Raw genomic sequence first — 17826 nt, 5'->3', positions numbered from 1 at the left:
TTTCTTACAGAGGAAGGCGCACGTGTTTAATGTGTTTCATGAGGCAGCCAAACCCTAGTTTTATTTTCCAAAGGAATTATATTTTTGGAAAATATATTTTTGCGTTTCAAAAATATAACTATTGTTTTCAAAAATATATCACAGCTGCCGCAATTCTAGAAGCCCTAATTTTGTCTTGAAGCCCAAGTCGTTCTACTACTATAAATACGAAGGCAAGCATATGGTTTCAAGCATCTAAAATTGAGTCTTACAAAGCGTGAGTTTTTTGGGATTTTAGAGTGTTAATTGTGAGCCTTTCTTGTGTCTCATTGATGCAAGCTTAGGACCTGAGTGTATTGAGTTGTAAGTGTGAACTTCTCCTAAGCTTTGAAGTACGGAGATTGTTCTATTGTGTTGTGTGGTTTACTCGCAAGCTTTTAAGCAAGAGTGAATCCTAGTTTCTTAGGAGTGTGTCTCCACCTGTTGTGATTGTTGAATTGAATAACAACGCTGTCTGTGTTGTTAAGGTGGGAATTGGGACGGGGTCTCATATCTAGGAGTTCCTAGGTAGAAGTGTCATTGGGTAGTGATTAAGTGAGAAGTTGTAAACGGGTGAGTTTAGCTTCGAAGTAATACTGCTGATAGTGGACTTCATTCCTGGATTGGTATCTCCCAGAGTAGGCTTTAGGCTGAACTGGGTTAACAACTCTCGTGTGTTATTTACTTTACTGTTTGTATTGTTTTATGTTATTTGCTCTGTTTATAGACAAGTGTTGGCGCACCAGTAACAACATCTGTCTACAACAGACAAGTGTTGCTACACCTTGAGCAACACCTGTCCACTGTGTGCCAGGAATTTCAATTGGTATCAGAGCAGGCACCCTGTTCTGAATTTTAGGGTGAGCTCCAGGGAAACTTTTTCTGGCAAGGATGGACAAAGAAGGAGGGTTTGTTACCAGACCACCTCTTCTGGTTGGTGCTTCAAACTATGACTATTGGAAGTCCCGCATGATGGCCTTTCTAAAACAAATTGATAGCAAGACATGGAAGGCAGTTCTGAGAGGGTGGACTCCACCTGTGAAGATGGATAAAGATGGTAAACCAACTCTTGAGTTGAAATCTGCTGAAGAATGGTCCAAAGAAGAGGATGAGCTTGCTCTTGCAAACTCAAAAGCATTATATGCACTATATAATGGTGTTGACAAGCACATATTCAGACTCATCAAAAAGTGTGTCTCTGCTAAAGAAGCTTGGACAATTCTTGAGACTGTTCATGAAGGTACCTCTAAAGTAAAGCTGTCAAAGCTACAACTCCTGACAACTAAGTTTGAGAATCTTAGAATGAATGATGATGAAACCATTCAGGATTTTCACATGACCATACTTGATTTTGACAATCAATTTGATGCCTTGGGTGAAAAGATACCTGAAGAAAAGCTGGTAAGAAAAATGCTCAGGTCTCTACCTAAGAAGTTTGACATGAAAGTCACAGCTATAGAAGAAGCAAAGGATATCACAGATATGAAGCTAGATGAACTGGTTGGTTCACTACAAACCTATGAGGTAGCTACAAATGAAAAGATGGATAAGAAACACAAAAGCATTGCTTTTGTTTCAAATGCTGAGGAAGAAGATCAACTGAGTGACACAGAGTCTGAACAAAGCATCTCTGATGCAATGGTTCTTTTGGGAAAACAATTTAATAAGGTGCTAAAGAGAATGGACAAACGCTCTAAGACAGGTGCAGCTGACATTGGTCGCAACACTTATAGGAATTTCAGAAAACCTGTAACAGATGAGAAATCAGCTCCAAATAAAGGTGTTCAATGCCATGAATGTGAGGGGTTTGGTCACATTAGAAGTGAATGTGGAACCTTTCTGAAGAAACAAAAGAAGGGGTTAACTGTAACTTGGTCAGATGAAGATTCTGAAGGAGAAGCCGATATTGCAAAAGCTATACATGTATTGACAAGTGTTTGCACATCTGACACTGAATCATGTGAAGAAGAACTGACCTTTGATGAACTTGCTGAATCATATAAAAAGCTGTGTCTGAAGAGTGCAGAAGTCTGCAGAGTCTCTGAAGAGCAAAAAGAAACAATCACTAAGTTGCAAACTGAGAGAGCTGCTAATCTGTCAAGAATCTCTGAATTTAGTACTAAATGGGAAGATAGTTTAAAGATCATTGAGGAACAGAAGGCAACTATCATCAACTTAGAAGCTGACAAGATCAAACAACTGACTGAGATAGCCCATCTGAATGAAGAGGTAACTGAACTAAACTCTCATCTTGAGAATTTAAAGAAGCATGTTCTTAGGCTATTCAAAGGAAGTGATCTAGATGAAATCCTGGAAACTTTGCCTGCTCCTAGTAGATCCAAAACAGGCATTGGGTATGAATACAAAAATGTTAATAGGATTATGGATTACAACAAAGAGGGGAAATATATGCCTGAGATAAGTAAACAACCGTCTCCAAAAATGCATGACAGGATGTCGTCACACCTGTCTCCTAGACAGCAGAGACAAGTGTTGCCACATGTGGCACCACATCAGCAAAGATGGCAGACACCTAGGTTTATACCTAGACCCAGAAGCAGGTACCACTCATGGAGATGTCATCACTGTGGAAGAAAGGGGCACATAAGGCCCTACTGCTACAAATTGTATGGTTATCCAAGTGAAATTCCACAAGAGTCTGATCCATCCATTACTAAAACAAGGATGGAATGGAAGCAAAAAGATGATACAACCAATACCAAGGAGTATACAGCTGAAAGCAGTGGGAAAAGTCTGATTGCCCATACATCACTCAGAGCCTCATCAAAAGAAGATTGGTACTTTGATAGTGGCTGTTCCAGACACATGACTGGTGTTGAAAAGTATTTGAAAGAGGTAAAATCCTATGTCACAAGTTTTGTGACATTTAGAGATGGAGCAAAGGGGGAAATCAAAGGTATTGGAAGACTGATTGACCATGGTCTACCAAAACTTGAAAATGTTCTCCTTGTAAAAGGGCTAACTGCCAATCTAATCAGTATAAGCCAACTATGTGATCAAGGCATGAAAGTCAACTTTACAAAAAATGAATGTCTGGTCAGCAATAATGAAGGAGACATCCTTATGAGGGGTGTTAGATCAAAAGACAACTGCTACTTGTGGATCCCTCTTGAAGAAGCTAATGTATCTACATGTCTCTTAACTAAAAATGAAGAGGTTAAGCTGTGGCATCAAAAATTAGGACACCTTAACCTGAAGAGCATGAAGAGAGTCATATCAGAAGAAGCTGTCAGAGGACTACCAAGTTTACAGATACAGGAAGGCAATATCTGTGGTGAATGTCAGATTGGGAAGCAAACCAAAGTGTCGCACCAGAAGTTGCAACACTTGTCCACCTCTAGAGTTCTTGAGTTACTACACATGGATCTGATGGGGCCCATACAAGTTGAGAGTCTTGGAGGTAAGAAATATGTTCTTGTTGTTGTTGATGACTTCTCTAGATATACTTGGGTCAATTTCATTAGGGAAAAATCTGAGACTTTTGAAGAATTCAAAAATCTTTGCTTACAACTTCAAAAAGAGAAAGATTGTGGTATTATAAGAATCAAAAGTGACCATGGTAAGGAGTTTGAAAACTCTAAATTTGCTGACTTTTGTGCTGCTGAAGGAATAAGTCATGAATTTTCTTCACCAATTACACCTCAACAAAATGGTGTGGTTGAAAGAAAGAACAGAACCTTACAAGAATCTGCTAGAGTGATGTTGCATGCCAAAAATGTTCCTTACAAGTTCTGGGCTGAAGCCGTGAATACAGCATGTTACATTCACAATAGAGTAACATTAAGAAAAGGTACTGCTACAACATTGTATGAACTATGGAAGAATAGGAAGCCAACTGTAAAATATTTCCATGTGTTTGGGTCAAAATGTTATATTTTGGCAGATAGAGAACCTAGGAGAAAATTGGACCCCAAAAGTGATGAAGGGATATTTTTAGGTTACTCAACCAACAGCAGAGCCTACAGGGTCTTTAACTCCAGAACAAGAACTATGATGGAATCAATTAATGTTGTTGTTGATGATAGTGATACAACAAGTGCAGATCCAGCTGAAGAGACAGATGTCATGACACCTGTCCCAACACCTGATGATGATCAAACTGAACCTGAACCTGATCAACATTCTGAATCTACTACAGAGGTTCCTAGACCAAACAAGGGACCATCTACTAGAATACAGAAGAATCATCCTCTGGAACTTGTCATTGGAAATCCAAATCAAGGAATTGCAACAAGAAGATCAAAAGAAGCAATCTCCAATTCATGTTTCATATCAAAGATTGAACCAAAGAATGTTAAAGAAGCTTTGACTGATGAATACTGGATCAATGCTATGCAGGATGAACTAACTCAGTTCAGAAGAAGTGAGGTATGGGATCTAGTACCTAGACCAGATGGTATAAATGTTATTGGTACAAAGTGGGTGTACAAGAACAAAACTGATGAAAATGGTGACATTACTAGAAATAAAGCCAGACTTGTAGCACAAGGATACACCCAGATAGAAGGAGTAGACTTTGATGAAACTTTTGCTCCAGTTGCTCGCTTGGAGTCCATAAGATTACTCTTGGCTGTGGCATGCATCTTAAAATTCAAGCTATACCAAATGGATGTAAAAAGTGCATTCCTAAATGGCTATCTGAATGAAGAAGTATATGTTGAACAACCAAAAGGGTTTGTAGATCCAAGCTTTCCTAACCATGTTTACAAACTAAAGAAAGCACTCTATGGATTGAAACAAGCCCCTAGAGCATGGTATGAAAGACTGACTGAATTCCTTGTCAGCCATGGATACAAGAAAGGTGGTAATGATAAAACCCTGTTTGTAAGAGAAGAGAAAGGGAAGCTAATGATAGCTCAGATATATGTGGATGATATTGTATTTGGTGGAATGTCGCGACAAATGGTGGAACATTTTGTGCATCAAATGCAATCTGAATTTGAAATGAGTCTTGTAGGTGAGCTAACCTATTTTTTAGGTCTTCAGGTCAAACAAATGGAAGACACCATATTTATCTCTCAAGAAAAATATGCAAGAAACATTGTGAAGAAATTTGGAATGGAAGGTGGCAGTCACAAAAGGACACCTGCACCTACACACTTGAAGCTTACCAAAGATGAGAAAGGGATTGATGTGGATCAAAGTCTCTACAGAAGTATGATTGGGAGCTTGCTATATCTCACAGCTAGCAGGCCTGATATCATATTTGCAGTAGGTGTTTGTGCTAGATACCAATCTGAACCCAAGATGAGTCATCTGACTCAAGTAAAGAGGATCTTCAAATATGTCAATGGAACATGTGGCTATGGAATTTTATACTCTCATGGTAATGATTCTACCTTAATTGGATATTGTGATGCAGATTGGGCTGGAAGTGCTGATGATAGAAAGAGCACCTCTGGTGCATGTTTCTTCTTGGGAAACAATCTAGTATCTTGGTTTAGTAAGAAGCAGAATAGTGTGTCTCTATCAACAGCTGAGGCAGAATATATAGCAGCTGGGAGTAGTTGCTCTCAATTGTTATGGATGAGACAAATGTTGAAGGAGTATAGTGTTGAGCAAGATGTCATGACACTTTACTGTGATAATCTGAGTGCTATCAATATCTCTAAGAATCCTATTCAGCATAGTAGGACTAAGCACATTGATATACGTCATCATTTTATAAGAGAACTTGTAGAAGAGAAAATTGTTACACTTGAACACATTGCATCCGAAGAACAGTTGGCAGATATTTTTACAAAGGCTTTAGATGCGAATCAATTTGAAAATTTGAGAGGCAAACTTGGAATTTGCCTTTTTGAAGACAAATAGCAGTTACAACATGTAATGCGTGTAACTACCTCTCTTCACTTAAAAGTTACACGCTAATCAAGGAAGTTTTCATTCAACTTCCCACAACCTCCATCAACCACAATCATTGCTTTTCATCTATTCTCTCTCTCACGCTCAAAAACTCTCCATCTTCCTCATCAACATTTCTCTAATCTTTACATTTCTCAGAAAATCTTACTCAATAATCATGTCTGATTCTGCAAAATCATCACCAACGAAGAATGAAGGTGTTCCATCACCACAAATGGCGATAAATGCTATTCCTCTCAACACCATACCTGCCACAAGTCCAACGATGAGGAGAAAATCAGTTGCAAAGAAGGAAAAACCATCACGAACGAGTATAAATCCTTCATCTCCCTCCGCTTCAATTAAGAAAACGAAGAAGAAGAGCAAGAAATCGCGAACTGAATCAAGAAGGGCCTATACAATGTCTGAACTATATAATGATCCACTGCCATCGAGTAATGTTCCTACACCTGTCATTAATCCTGCGGAAGAGAATGTTGACACATCTGGTAAGACTTCTGTTAATTTAGGTCTTAATGCTGAAAATCTGATAAAACCCTAGGTGTAGAGACCCCTGATATGTCTGGAAATTTGGGGAAAAGTGTTCCTAACTCCCCTGTTGCTGTTGATGATAATATTGGTGCTTCTACTGAGACCAATAATGATGTTGCTGATGAGTCTCTAAAGGAAACTGCTCCTGAGACTCATGTTGCGCCAAGTGTTGCAACACATGGCGCTGCGCCAAATGTGGTGCCAGATGTTACCACATCTTTGGCACAAGAAAATCTGGAGGACTATTCTGAGTCTGATGAGAGTCCCCCACCTAAGGATGCTGATAAAGAAACTGTTTCTGACAAGGTTGTTAATGAAAATCCTGAGGTTATAATTGTTAATGAAACAACTGTGAGTGAAAAGTCTATTCCTGCAAATTCTGAAGCTAGTGTGGCTAGGAGGACTAGGAGTAGGGCTGGTAAAGGTGTAGAGACTGCTAACACACCTGTTCAAACACCCAAACCTTCTAAGGCTAGAAAAGATACTGGTAAAAAGCCTCTGTATGGACCTCCCAAACCTGTCAGTAAGGTGGTTCCTAGGACTGAAACTAAGAAAAGGAAAGCTCCACCAAATAGTGATTCTGATTTTGAGCCAGAGACAGATGTTGCTGCATCTGGCAGCACATCTAGGAAGAGTATAGGAAGGAAGAAGGTTCCTCAAACTGTTCCCTATGCTCCTTTGGATAATATCTCATTCCATCTAGAAAATGGGTCTGCAAGATGGAAGTTTGTGTATCACAGGAGGTTAGCTCTGGAAAGGAATTTAAAGAATGATATTCTTGAATGTCCGAGTATTGTTGAAGCTCTTGAGTATGCAGGGTTGATGAAAACTGTGGTTAGTCTGGACAAGTGCTATGACAGGCTTGTCAAAGAGTTTTTGATTAATGTGGCTGCAAACTGTAATGATCCAGCAAGTCCTGAATACAGGCAGGTATTTGTTCGTGGGAAGTGTGTTCAATTCTCACCAACTGTGATCAACCAATATTTGCAAAGAGATTCTGAAGAAGTGGCTCCTCTAAAAGTCACAGACAATGAGGTCTGCAAGGTCCTCACTGGTGGAAGAATAAAGGTATGGCCAAGCAAGGCTAAGTTGGCTGCAACTTCTCTCTCTCCATTTTATGCTGTTTTGAATAGGATTGCTGCACATAATTGGGTGCCTACAACCCACTCAGGTGATGTGGCCAGAGGATTGGGAAAGTTCATATATGCTGTGGGTACCAAGGCCAAATTTGATTATGGATCTTATTTCTTTCAAGAAACTTTAAGTCATGCTCTGACTTATGCTGTTGAGAAGCCAGTTGCTCTCCCTACTCTGCTATGCAATATCATCCTTGAGCAACACCCAGATATACTAAGAAGTACTGATGTTCCTTGTAAAAGGAAAGGGGTGTTGGTTATTGAGCAGAGGCTACTGGATGGGACAAATGCTGCAGCAGGTGTTGGCACATCTGTCCAGACTGGTGTACTCTCTAGGAAGCAGATGATTGCTGATCTTACTGAGACTAGCAGAGCCCTTGAGGCAAGAAAATTGAAAATTGATCGTGTGATTGAGGCACTGAAAGCTGAGGAGGCTGCTGAGACTGTTGAGGGTGAGCCTAATGAACAAGAAGGAGAAGGAACTAGTGACTCTGAGGATGGCTCTGAGGATGTGATGGAGGACTCTGATAAAAGTTCTTCTCTATGATTTCTGATATTTTCTTACTTGTTACTAATGTACTTTTGGTGTTTCTTTGATGTTCCTTTTATGGGCAAGGCCCTGGATTTCTAGCACCTGTGTGTGCTCTATGGTCTGTAATAATTGCACCCTGACACTTCTATTTCCTATGCATGATGTTTGTCTAAATTGTGGCTAAAAAGGGGGAGTAGTGTGTGTGTGTGACAAGTGTGTGGACAGATGTTCTCACATCTGGTGACTGTGTGTCTGCATGAATTGTTCGTATACTCGTATTGAGGGGGAGTGTGAGTAATATGCATGTACTGAGGGGGAGTAGTGAATATTCTTTCTATCTGGTGTGTGTATGCATGAATTCAGGGGGAGTGTGAGTGATATTATCTCTTGATCGCCTGAATGTATTTGATGACAAATGTTGTGCCAAGTGTTATGGCACCTGACTATTGAGTCCACTATCCACTATGACTGAGAATTTATTTTTCTCAGATGTTTATGGGAATTTATTTTTCCCTGTTGTTCTCTTGATGAATAGATGCGCGTTAAACTATTAGGAGTTTATTTCTCCTACTTCTTAGCATCTACTATGGGAGTTTATTTCTCCCTTGTGTTGTTCCATGAGGCTAGTTGTTTTATTATTCCGCTGTTGCATTGCCTCTGATGCTACTTGACTATCATGGAAGTATTGTTTATTACGTGTTACTTTCTTTCCTAGTTGTGTGAACATGTTGACTCGAAGGAAAGGTAATACTGTATCTCTCTATATACTGGTCTAATATTGTTTTAGCCAAAATTTGCCAAAGGGGGAGATTGTTGGGTTTTTGTATATTGGCTACATTTTGCAAAAACATATTTTTAGCCAAGTGTTGAGACAAATGTGCTGACCCCAAGTGTTGTGACAAATGTTGGGACACTTTGGAACAACACCTGACTCTGTATCGTGCGCGCCAGCTAGCGGGTTTAAATTTCTACTCAATCTTTTGAAGATCTGTTTGAAGAATTGTTTCAAGGTTTCTTACAGAGGAAGGCGCACGTGTTTAATGTGTTTCATGAGGCAGCCAAACCCTAGTTTTATTTTCCAAAGGAATTATATTTTTGGAAAATATATTTTTGCGTTTCAAAAATATAACTATTGTTTTCAAAAATATATCACAGCTGCCGCAATTCTAGAAGCCCTAATTTTGTCTTGAAGCCCAAGTCGTTCTACTACTATAAATACGAAGGCAAGCATATGGTTTCAAGCATCTAAAATCGAGTCTTACAAAGCGTGAGTTTTAGGGATTTTAGAGTGTTAATTGTGAGCCTTTCTTGTGTCTCATTGATGCAAGCTTAGGACCTGAGTGTATTGAGTTGTAAGTGTGAACTTCTCCTAAGCTTTGAAGTACGGAGATTGTTCTATTGTGTTGTGTGGTTTACTCGCAAGCTTTTAAGCAAGAGTGAATCCTAGTTTCTTAGGAGTGTGTCTCCACCTGTTGTGATTGTTGAATTGAATAACAACGTTGTCTGTGTTGTTAAGGTGGGAATTGGGACGGGGTCTCATATCTAGGAGTTCCTAGGTAGAAGTGTCATTGGGTAGTGATTAAGTGAGAAGTTGTAAACGGGTGAGTTTAGCTTCGAAGTAATACTGCTGATAGTGGACTTCATTCCTGGATTGGTATCCCCCAGAGTAGGCTTTAGGCTGAACTGGGTTAACAACTCTCGTGTGTTATTTACTTTACTGTTTGTATTGTTTTATGTTATTTGCTCTGTTTATAGACAAGTGTTGGCGCACCAGTAACAACATCTGTCTACAACAGACAAGTGTTGCTACACCTTGAGCAACACCTGTCCACTGTGTGCCAGGAATTTCAATAGATAAATTCATAATGGACATAGATAAATCTTGCTTTTGGATGTATAATTACCATAATGGACATAGATAAATTCATATAACATACATTATTTTTATTTGGGGTTGTCTATGTACAACAAAACGTAGTAATTTTGTATTGAAAAACAATTATTTATTAAAAATTATGCATTTAATATAAATGCACAAATTTTAATACAAATTTACTCTTTTTTTAATATGTATAAATTTGCATATAATAGAAAATTCTTCTTATTTAAATATGATGTACTCCCTCTATCCCAAAATAAATGACTTATTTTTTACTTAGTGTACTATTCATATGACCTAATTTGACCTTATTTGTTTACTAATATATACATGCAAATATTAGCATATGAGATGTTGTTTGACCTTATGTTTTTACTAATATGATCTATTTTGACCTTATTTTTTGGGTAAAGTAGTCAGGTGGCTAAAAAATTCACTTAAAGCTGAATAAGTAGAGTGTCCGAGGTTCGAACCCTACACATATAGTGCGACGCCCCTGTCAACTAAGTTAAGCTCACAAGAACTAAAACAATAAGAATTTATTGGTGGATAAAAATGAGAGTATAACAGGAAAAATATGTACAAAAATACACTTCGTTAATTTGATGTTAATATTTCAAAACGACACTTAAAAAAGAACCGATGAAATATTAATTAGTGTCCTAGTATTAGTCAACAAAACTTATAAATTATTGTGTCACAATAAAGAATTGAAATTAAAAAAAATGCATTAAATTAAATAAACAAAAGGCAATGAAGGTTAGTTGGGAATATACACACAGTTTAACAATATAAAAAATGATAGAATCAAGTTTGCATAACGCGGAAGCTATAAATACCAGCTTCATATATAATCACGTTTTGACTACAAAATTGATTTCTCCATAAAAATCCAAACACTTTGTAAGAATGATAAAATCACGTTAAGGCCCATAAACGTACGTTTAATGGTTTTGGACGTGTAACCAAACATAGGCTTAATTAGTTTCTTGTTGCCCCTAGACTTTTTTTTATAAAAAAAAATAATATATATTATTGAATTTGAAGTTTCAAGCTCGCGAGATATGTGGAAGATGGAAAAATAAATTCACAAATTGTATAGAGTGCAAAATGGGACATAATATGTACTAGTTAACCTTGTTTGTCCATGTCTACCAAAAAATAAGAAGACTTGTTTTTTGTTTTTTGAAAATATAAGAAGACTTGTTTGATTGATAAAAAAAATAAAAATAAGAAGACTTGTTTGTTGCGGTAAATAACATATTTAATATTGAGAGTTGGTTAAAGATTTCATAAAAACTCATTGAAGTAAAAATTTGGTAAATATTATAAATTTGAGTTAGCACATGTGGATCCACATAAAAACTTCAAAATGGAATCCTTACAATTTTACCATAAAGATACTCTAAATTTAAAAATTCAAAAAGTTCCAAGCTCTCTTTGAAAAACAAAAAGAGTTCCCCAACTCTCTTGTTGCATAAACTAGAAAGTACAAGGTAGAAACATATATTGACAAAAATACATGTGAAAAAACAAAAGAACATAGTATACATATATAACAAAATGAATTATATATATTGTATATATAACCTTGACATTTGGTAGATATACATAAGTCATAATCTAATACGGCCATTCAGACAACTAGAAATTAAATTAAATACAATAAAGATGATTAAGGCCAACAAGTTACCTACAAATATAATAATTTTTCATCTTAGTTTTTCTCAAAGATGTATTTTAAATTTCAACAAGGACAAGTAGAAACTAAAAAAATCATCTCATCTTGCGCCTATCATTATCACTTATTATTTTCAAATTATTGGTTTGCATTGTTACAAACTCTTCATAGTTATCATCATTTCCTTCATCATCACCCTTTTTCTTTGAGACACCATCCCTAAGCCATTCCACTACCTCTTCCATGCTAGGCCTTTTCTCAGGACTACCATCAGTGCACTTCAAAGCTAACATAATCACTGATTTCAGTTGTTCTAAATCAAAATTTCCTTTCAATTTTGGATCAGCAATATGCTTAAAAACACCCTTTTGTACATAAGGTGTGACCCATTGAACAATGTCTCTTTTTATTCCACCAGGTAGTTTTTCAATTGGTTTTTTGGCACTTATAATTTCCAAAAGTAAAATTCCAAAACTATAAACATCACAACTCTCAGAAACTTTACCCCACATAGCATATTCTGGTGCTAAATAACCAAGTGTACCTTTAACCCTTGTTGTTAAATGGCTTACACCTGCTGGTATTAACTTTGCAAAACCAAAATCAGCTACCTTGGCTTGAAACTCTGTGTCTAGAAGAACATTGCTTGCTTTTATGTCTCTATGAATTATGTGAGGATTTGCCTCATGGTGCAAATACCTTAATTAGTCAAACACAACATTTTAGCATAATTAGACGGCAAATTAAAGTTCAACTAGTTTTAAAGAAACATATATTAATCTTTAAAAGAAATATGAATATACTATTTCTAATAGAAGTAATTTAATAAGGTGAATTATTAAATAAATTATGGTCTTCCCTAAAAAATATATGGTCAAACTAATTATTTTGATGAATTATGTGTTGGGCTTTGTCTTTGAATATAGTGAGATGTCACTCTCATCGGTCATTTAGGTAACATATGATTCAAAATCTAAACGGCAAAGATGATAGTTTGTCTTCCAGAGTCTCTCCATGATCCGTTGGACCGCCTGGTATTAAGATTTTGTCGGTGTTTATAAGTAAGAGGCAATTCTCACCTTACAAACCGGTTTTTAAGGATGAGTTAGACTCAACTTCCAATTCTAAGATGGTATCAGAGTCTCTCCAAGATTTGTTGTGCAACCCGATATTGGGTCACCTACCATTTATATCCACGCACCAAGTCCAATGATGCCCGATTTTGTAGGGTTGAGTTAGACCATACTCTAAATTCTAAGAAACACTTTATGTTAAGCAAGCATTAAAGAAAATGTGAATTTGATTTTCTTTTGTTGTTTTCACTAAGGAGTTTTTAACCTTAACATACATTTGTAGAAAAACCATTGAATGATAAATTGTAATCAAAGTAGAGAGGTGAAATTAAGGTATATACTCACGCTAAACCTTCAGCTGCACCAATTATTATGCTCATTCTTCTAGACCAATCTAGTAAACAATCAGAGGCAAGTTGACCATGTAAATGAGTGAGTAAACTATGATTAGGCATGTAATCATACACAATTAACCTTTCTTCTCCACCTGCATAGAATCCCCTCAATCCTAACAAATTCCTATGCCTCACCCTTCCAAGTACTTCCACTTCAACTGCAAATTCCATCTCTGCTTTTGCAGTCATTGTCTTCAACCTCTTCACAGCAATCTGCATATATGTTCCATTAATCATTAGCCATTTTGTTCATGAGTGTCACATAAACATTTATAGCTAATTAGCGTTTATGATCAACAATAGACTCAAAATTCAAAACTTTGTTCTGTATGCAGCTCAGATGATAAAAGTCTGCAGAAACATATGATATATTAGGACACGAGTTCAAACCCGCAATACTACTTTTCTCCGCACTTAGTGTGCACGAGTTAGTTTCGTTGCTAGGCACTACAAAACAAAAACAAAAATTACTCAAAACTTCAACAGGGAAAAATTTAATTGCCTCGACGCCTTTACTTGTTTGACCCCAATATACACTTCCAAATCCACCTTCTCCAATCTTGTTATCTTGATGAAAATTGTTTGTTGCGCGAAGCAACTCCTTCAAGGTGTATCTGTCCCATGGATAGTCCCTAACAGTATTTTTCTTGTCATCAACATTCCTAAGAAAAAAGAAAACAAAAAAGAAACATAACAAAAATCTTGTGTTAATTCATTTAAACGATTAACTAACATCAAGTGGTAAAATAGATCATGTGTATGTTTGGTATATGTCAAAATCAAGACGACCTAATGTAATTTTACAGAAGCTACACAGTGTAGCATCTTCAAAATCACGGTGGATACCAAACATAGACTATGTTCTTGCGAGAGTGATTTAAGTGATATCAGGCTAGCAGGTGCCAGACACTGATCTTTAGAAAGGCTAATAACAATTAAAATCTAAATTATGTGGATATAAAATGGATTGGTTTGTATGAATGCATACCTTCTTTGGCCATGCTCTTCTTCATTAGAAAGAAAACAACATAAACATTTCAAGGACATAATGTCTCTTGTGATAGAATCTCTAGTTAAGATGGTATATTTAGAATCTAAATTCCCTAAATGAATAATATAGTAAGAAGTTTTTGGAGGAGTGGAAAAATTAGGTTTTTGAAATGAAGAAGCAAAAATATATCGGTAAATGCAAAGATAACAACAAGAAATAAGAAAATGACTTGCTATGACGACAAAGGGCTGCCTTCAAAGTCAAGGACTTATATGAGTATTATATGCATGAAATGCCTTAATAGTGGAGACACAGGCCAATTCAATGAGTATTATATATATTGAAGGGTATATACTAGTGTTTGTAAGCTTTTGTCAATCAACATATTCCATTGGAAATGTCACACATTTATATAATATACTATTTAGATAAAATATTCTTAACGTTTTATTCAATATATGCTATATATGTAACAGGGATAGGTGATTTTAATAGATAAATAATAAATTAGTTTTTAGTTTATAAATGTTTAATCAATAGACAATGACACAATAGTTAATAATTATTATATTTTTTATCTGATAGTAAAGCTTAAAATTGACCATCAAGTTGTGTTATACAAACTAAAAGCTTGGATGCCTAATGAAGCCTTTTAAACGTTTGGCTTCTAATTAGTTGTGGCCACTAACTAGCTCATATAATATATAGATAGATGTGTTTGGGGTTAAAAAGAATCACCAAAGATAATTAAAATAGGGGTCCAATGAGTTTTTTTTTTTTTGAAACAATTATTCCATTTTTTTTTTGAGATAAAGTGTCTAAGAAATATTATAAAATACTTTTTATGTAAAAGACATGTTAATTAGTAAATGAGTTATTATACACATAAATATAATGAAAATCCACAATTGCATTACACAATTTTTCTAATTAATGATAATTTAAAATTGATGGTATCCAACTATCCAAGCCTTTTAAATGTTTGGATGCCTAATTTTACTCAATTGCGTGTGACTAATTTGTTCGTCTAAATATTTGTGACTAATTAAGTAATGTGTATTTTAAAATAAATAAATGCAATGTATTTTTATGTCTCTGTGTCCAAGATGTGCAATGATTTTTGGCAACCTCATCCGTTGCTTATGGTGGGTTCATTAATTAGAGACTCCATTGATCATTTTATCAAAGGATTCTGCTCCAATTTAGGAATCTCTATTATTATATTTGTTGAGCTTTAATTTGGGTTCTAAACATTTGCTTAAAGTTCGTTGGAAGTTTATCTATTCATTCTCTTCTCGTTGATGTAAACTCTTTGACTGTTGTTAGTCTAGTGAAAAAGATTATCACTTCCGGTATTTCGCGGTTGCTCTCCGACCTATATTGGATTATGCAAGTAACTTATATTTATAGAAAAATCAATAGTTTTTTTTTTTTTTTTTAACAATAACAAAATGATATTCATTCATTCAAATTGATAAATTACATAAAATACAACCACATAATCAACATCGCTAAAAACATAAAAGATGAATCTGCGAACAAAACTCACAGCTAATAGCATACAACGACAAAATGCCTACAACAAATAATATGATAAAGTTAAAGTCACCGAAGTATTTATGCCTCCGGATCTGCAGCGTTGAAGCCCAAATCATTGGTTGAATATGTAATTGACTGAAGCCAATCTTTTCAATAGAAATCAAATGAACACCGCAACAATACGAGACAACAAAAACGTCGCACAAGACGACGAACAACACAACGCCGCACTCAGACGGCGGAATCGCAAAAAGAAAACACAAAAGAAAAACTTGATCAATGTGAATATCACTTATTTAAATAAAAAAGAAAAGGAAAAACAATTATGAGGGGTGATTTTGGGTCAAAAATTGACCCTAAAACCACCCCTCCTTGGTAGATCAAGAAAGAAAAAAAAAACTAGGTTAAGGCGAGGGCGGCGGCTATGAAGAAAATGAGAAGAAAAGTTTAGGATGAAGTTATTAAGTCTTTCTTATATTGTTCAGAAAACTCAATAGTTGTACAAATCTTCTAGCAAATTTGGGTCACCGAGAACATTTTAATTAAACTATTGTGAATTCTCCTCCACCCTCTCATAGTTTTACGTTTCACCTTGATGTAATGAGATGTATCACCTCTATGCTTCTTCTTTAGTTCTTTTGTTATTTCCTTCTTTTATAAAAAGTGAATTAATGTTTAATAGATAGTTTTTTCTAAATGATAATTTTATTTTCCATTTCAGAATTTTGTTTTGTTACCGTATTATTATTGGTATGAAATTTTCATTGTTATTTAATAGTGACTAATTTATATGAAAAACCCATGGAATATAAGATGAATTCTTTTTTCAACCAAATAATTTTGTTTATTTATTAATTTTTTTGTCAAGTAATAATTTAATAGCTAGAAATTTCACCCTTAATGAGAATAAGTGAGATGATCCGGATTCAAACCTCGAACTCCTGCACTACATATATGATGCCAACAGAGGTAAGCTTAGCGGACAAATATTTTTGTTTTTAACTGCTTCCTATAAAACTCATATGTATATCCTCAAAAAAATAAAATCAAGTAAAACATAGGGATTTGATCAAAAAAAAAAAGAAAGTAAAGCATAGGGATGGTGCATGTGTGACACACATATGATGTTTTCTCTTCCCACCCCCATGAATCTTTTATCCCCCTTGAATTTCCAATTTTGCCCTTGAAAAAACATCGGTTCGTAGAAACCGAAGTTTTTTTTTGCCTTGAAAACAAATTACGGTTTCTAAAAACCGAAATTTACTCTGAATTTGCACTAGAAAAAATTTGGTTTCTGCGAACCGAATTTTTTCGCAACGACAAAATTGGAATATTGTGGGGTATAAAAGATTCATGGGAGGGGGGAAGAGAAAACATCCACACATATACATAGTGACTAATAAACCTGAGTGACGGACGGCCCATCTTTGTTTTTCTTAATGTGGCCCATCTTGGGTTGATTGAACTAGTTGGGGAATATTCTACTTCATACCCCCAGTTATACTCCTTTTGCTTCTTTGTTTCTTTTTCTTTTTCTATTCCTTTTGGTTTTTATTTTAATAAATTAAATATTCACAATGGACATTTTCTTTTCCTATGTTTTTTATATGATCTATTTTTTAGGGGTTAAAGGCCATTCTAACTTTTTTTCTTGAAGAATTTAAGTTAGTTCTAGAGAAAATATAGGCACAACTTTTAGTTTTTGGCAAAAATAAATTAGGTTTAGGTCATGTTAATCCTTAGATAAGTACACCATCAAGTATTTCTACATTTTTTGAATTGTGACAATGCTGGTATGACATCAATTCAAAATGTCATGATATTAACCATTTGCTACATTGAAAGATCTAAGAACCAAATTGATCCACAGTTCAGTTCATATAACAAATTTTAAATCTGTAATAAAAAAAAAAAAAATCTCTAGCACATCTTTCATCCTATTCCTCTTTTCCACCATTTTCATTTCTGCCTCTTATTAATTTGTTTGGTTCAACTTTGTTAGGGATTAAACGTTTAACTTTTTTTTTAGAGACTGATCTGAGTCTCGTGAACATCTAATTTCATGACTTAAATATAAAAATTATCCCTGCAAACATGAATCAATTAATCAAAACATGCCTTTATCGCGGATAACATCATTTTTTTTTACGAAAGATAACATCATA

General features: G+C 35.5%; 1 protein-coding gene across 1 annotated transcript; it reads right to left on the bottom strand.

Annotated features, from left to right (window-relative positions):
• Positions 1–11538: 11538 nt before the first annotated feature.
• LOC123903027 (PTI1-like tyrosine-protein kinase At3g15890) lies at positions 11539–14385 on the bottom strand. Its single transcript, XM_045952887.1, has 4 exons — positions 14120–14385; positions 13634–13793; positions 13082–13344; positions 11539–12362 (listed from the first exon to the last, which is right to left on the bottom strand). The coding sequence occupies exons 1-4, from the start codon at positions 14176–14178 to the stop codon at positions 11759–11761; spliced, it is 1086 nt and encodes a 361-aa protein (XP_045808843.1). The 5' UTR covers positions 14179–14385; the 3' UTR covers positions 11539–11758.
• Positions 14386–17826: the final 3441 nt, after the last annotated feature.

The sequence above is a fragment of the Trifolium pratense genome, linkage group LG1 (genome assembly GCF_020283565.1).
Source record: "Trifolium pratense cultivar HEN17-A07 linkage group LG1, ARS_RC_1.1, whole genome shotgun sequence".
Lineage (NCBI taxonomy): Eukaryota > Viridiplantae > Streptophyta > Magnoliopsida > Fabales > Fabaceae > Trifolium > Trifolium pratense.
This window is presented reverse-complemented; position numbering and strand designations above follow the sequence as displayed.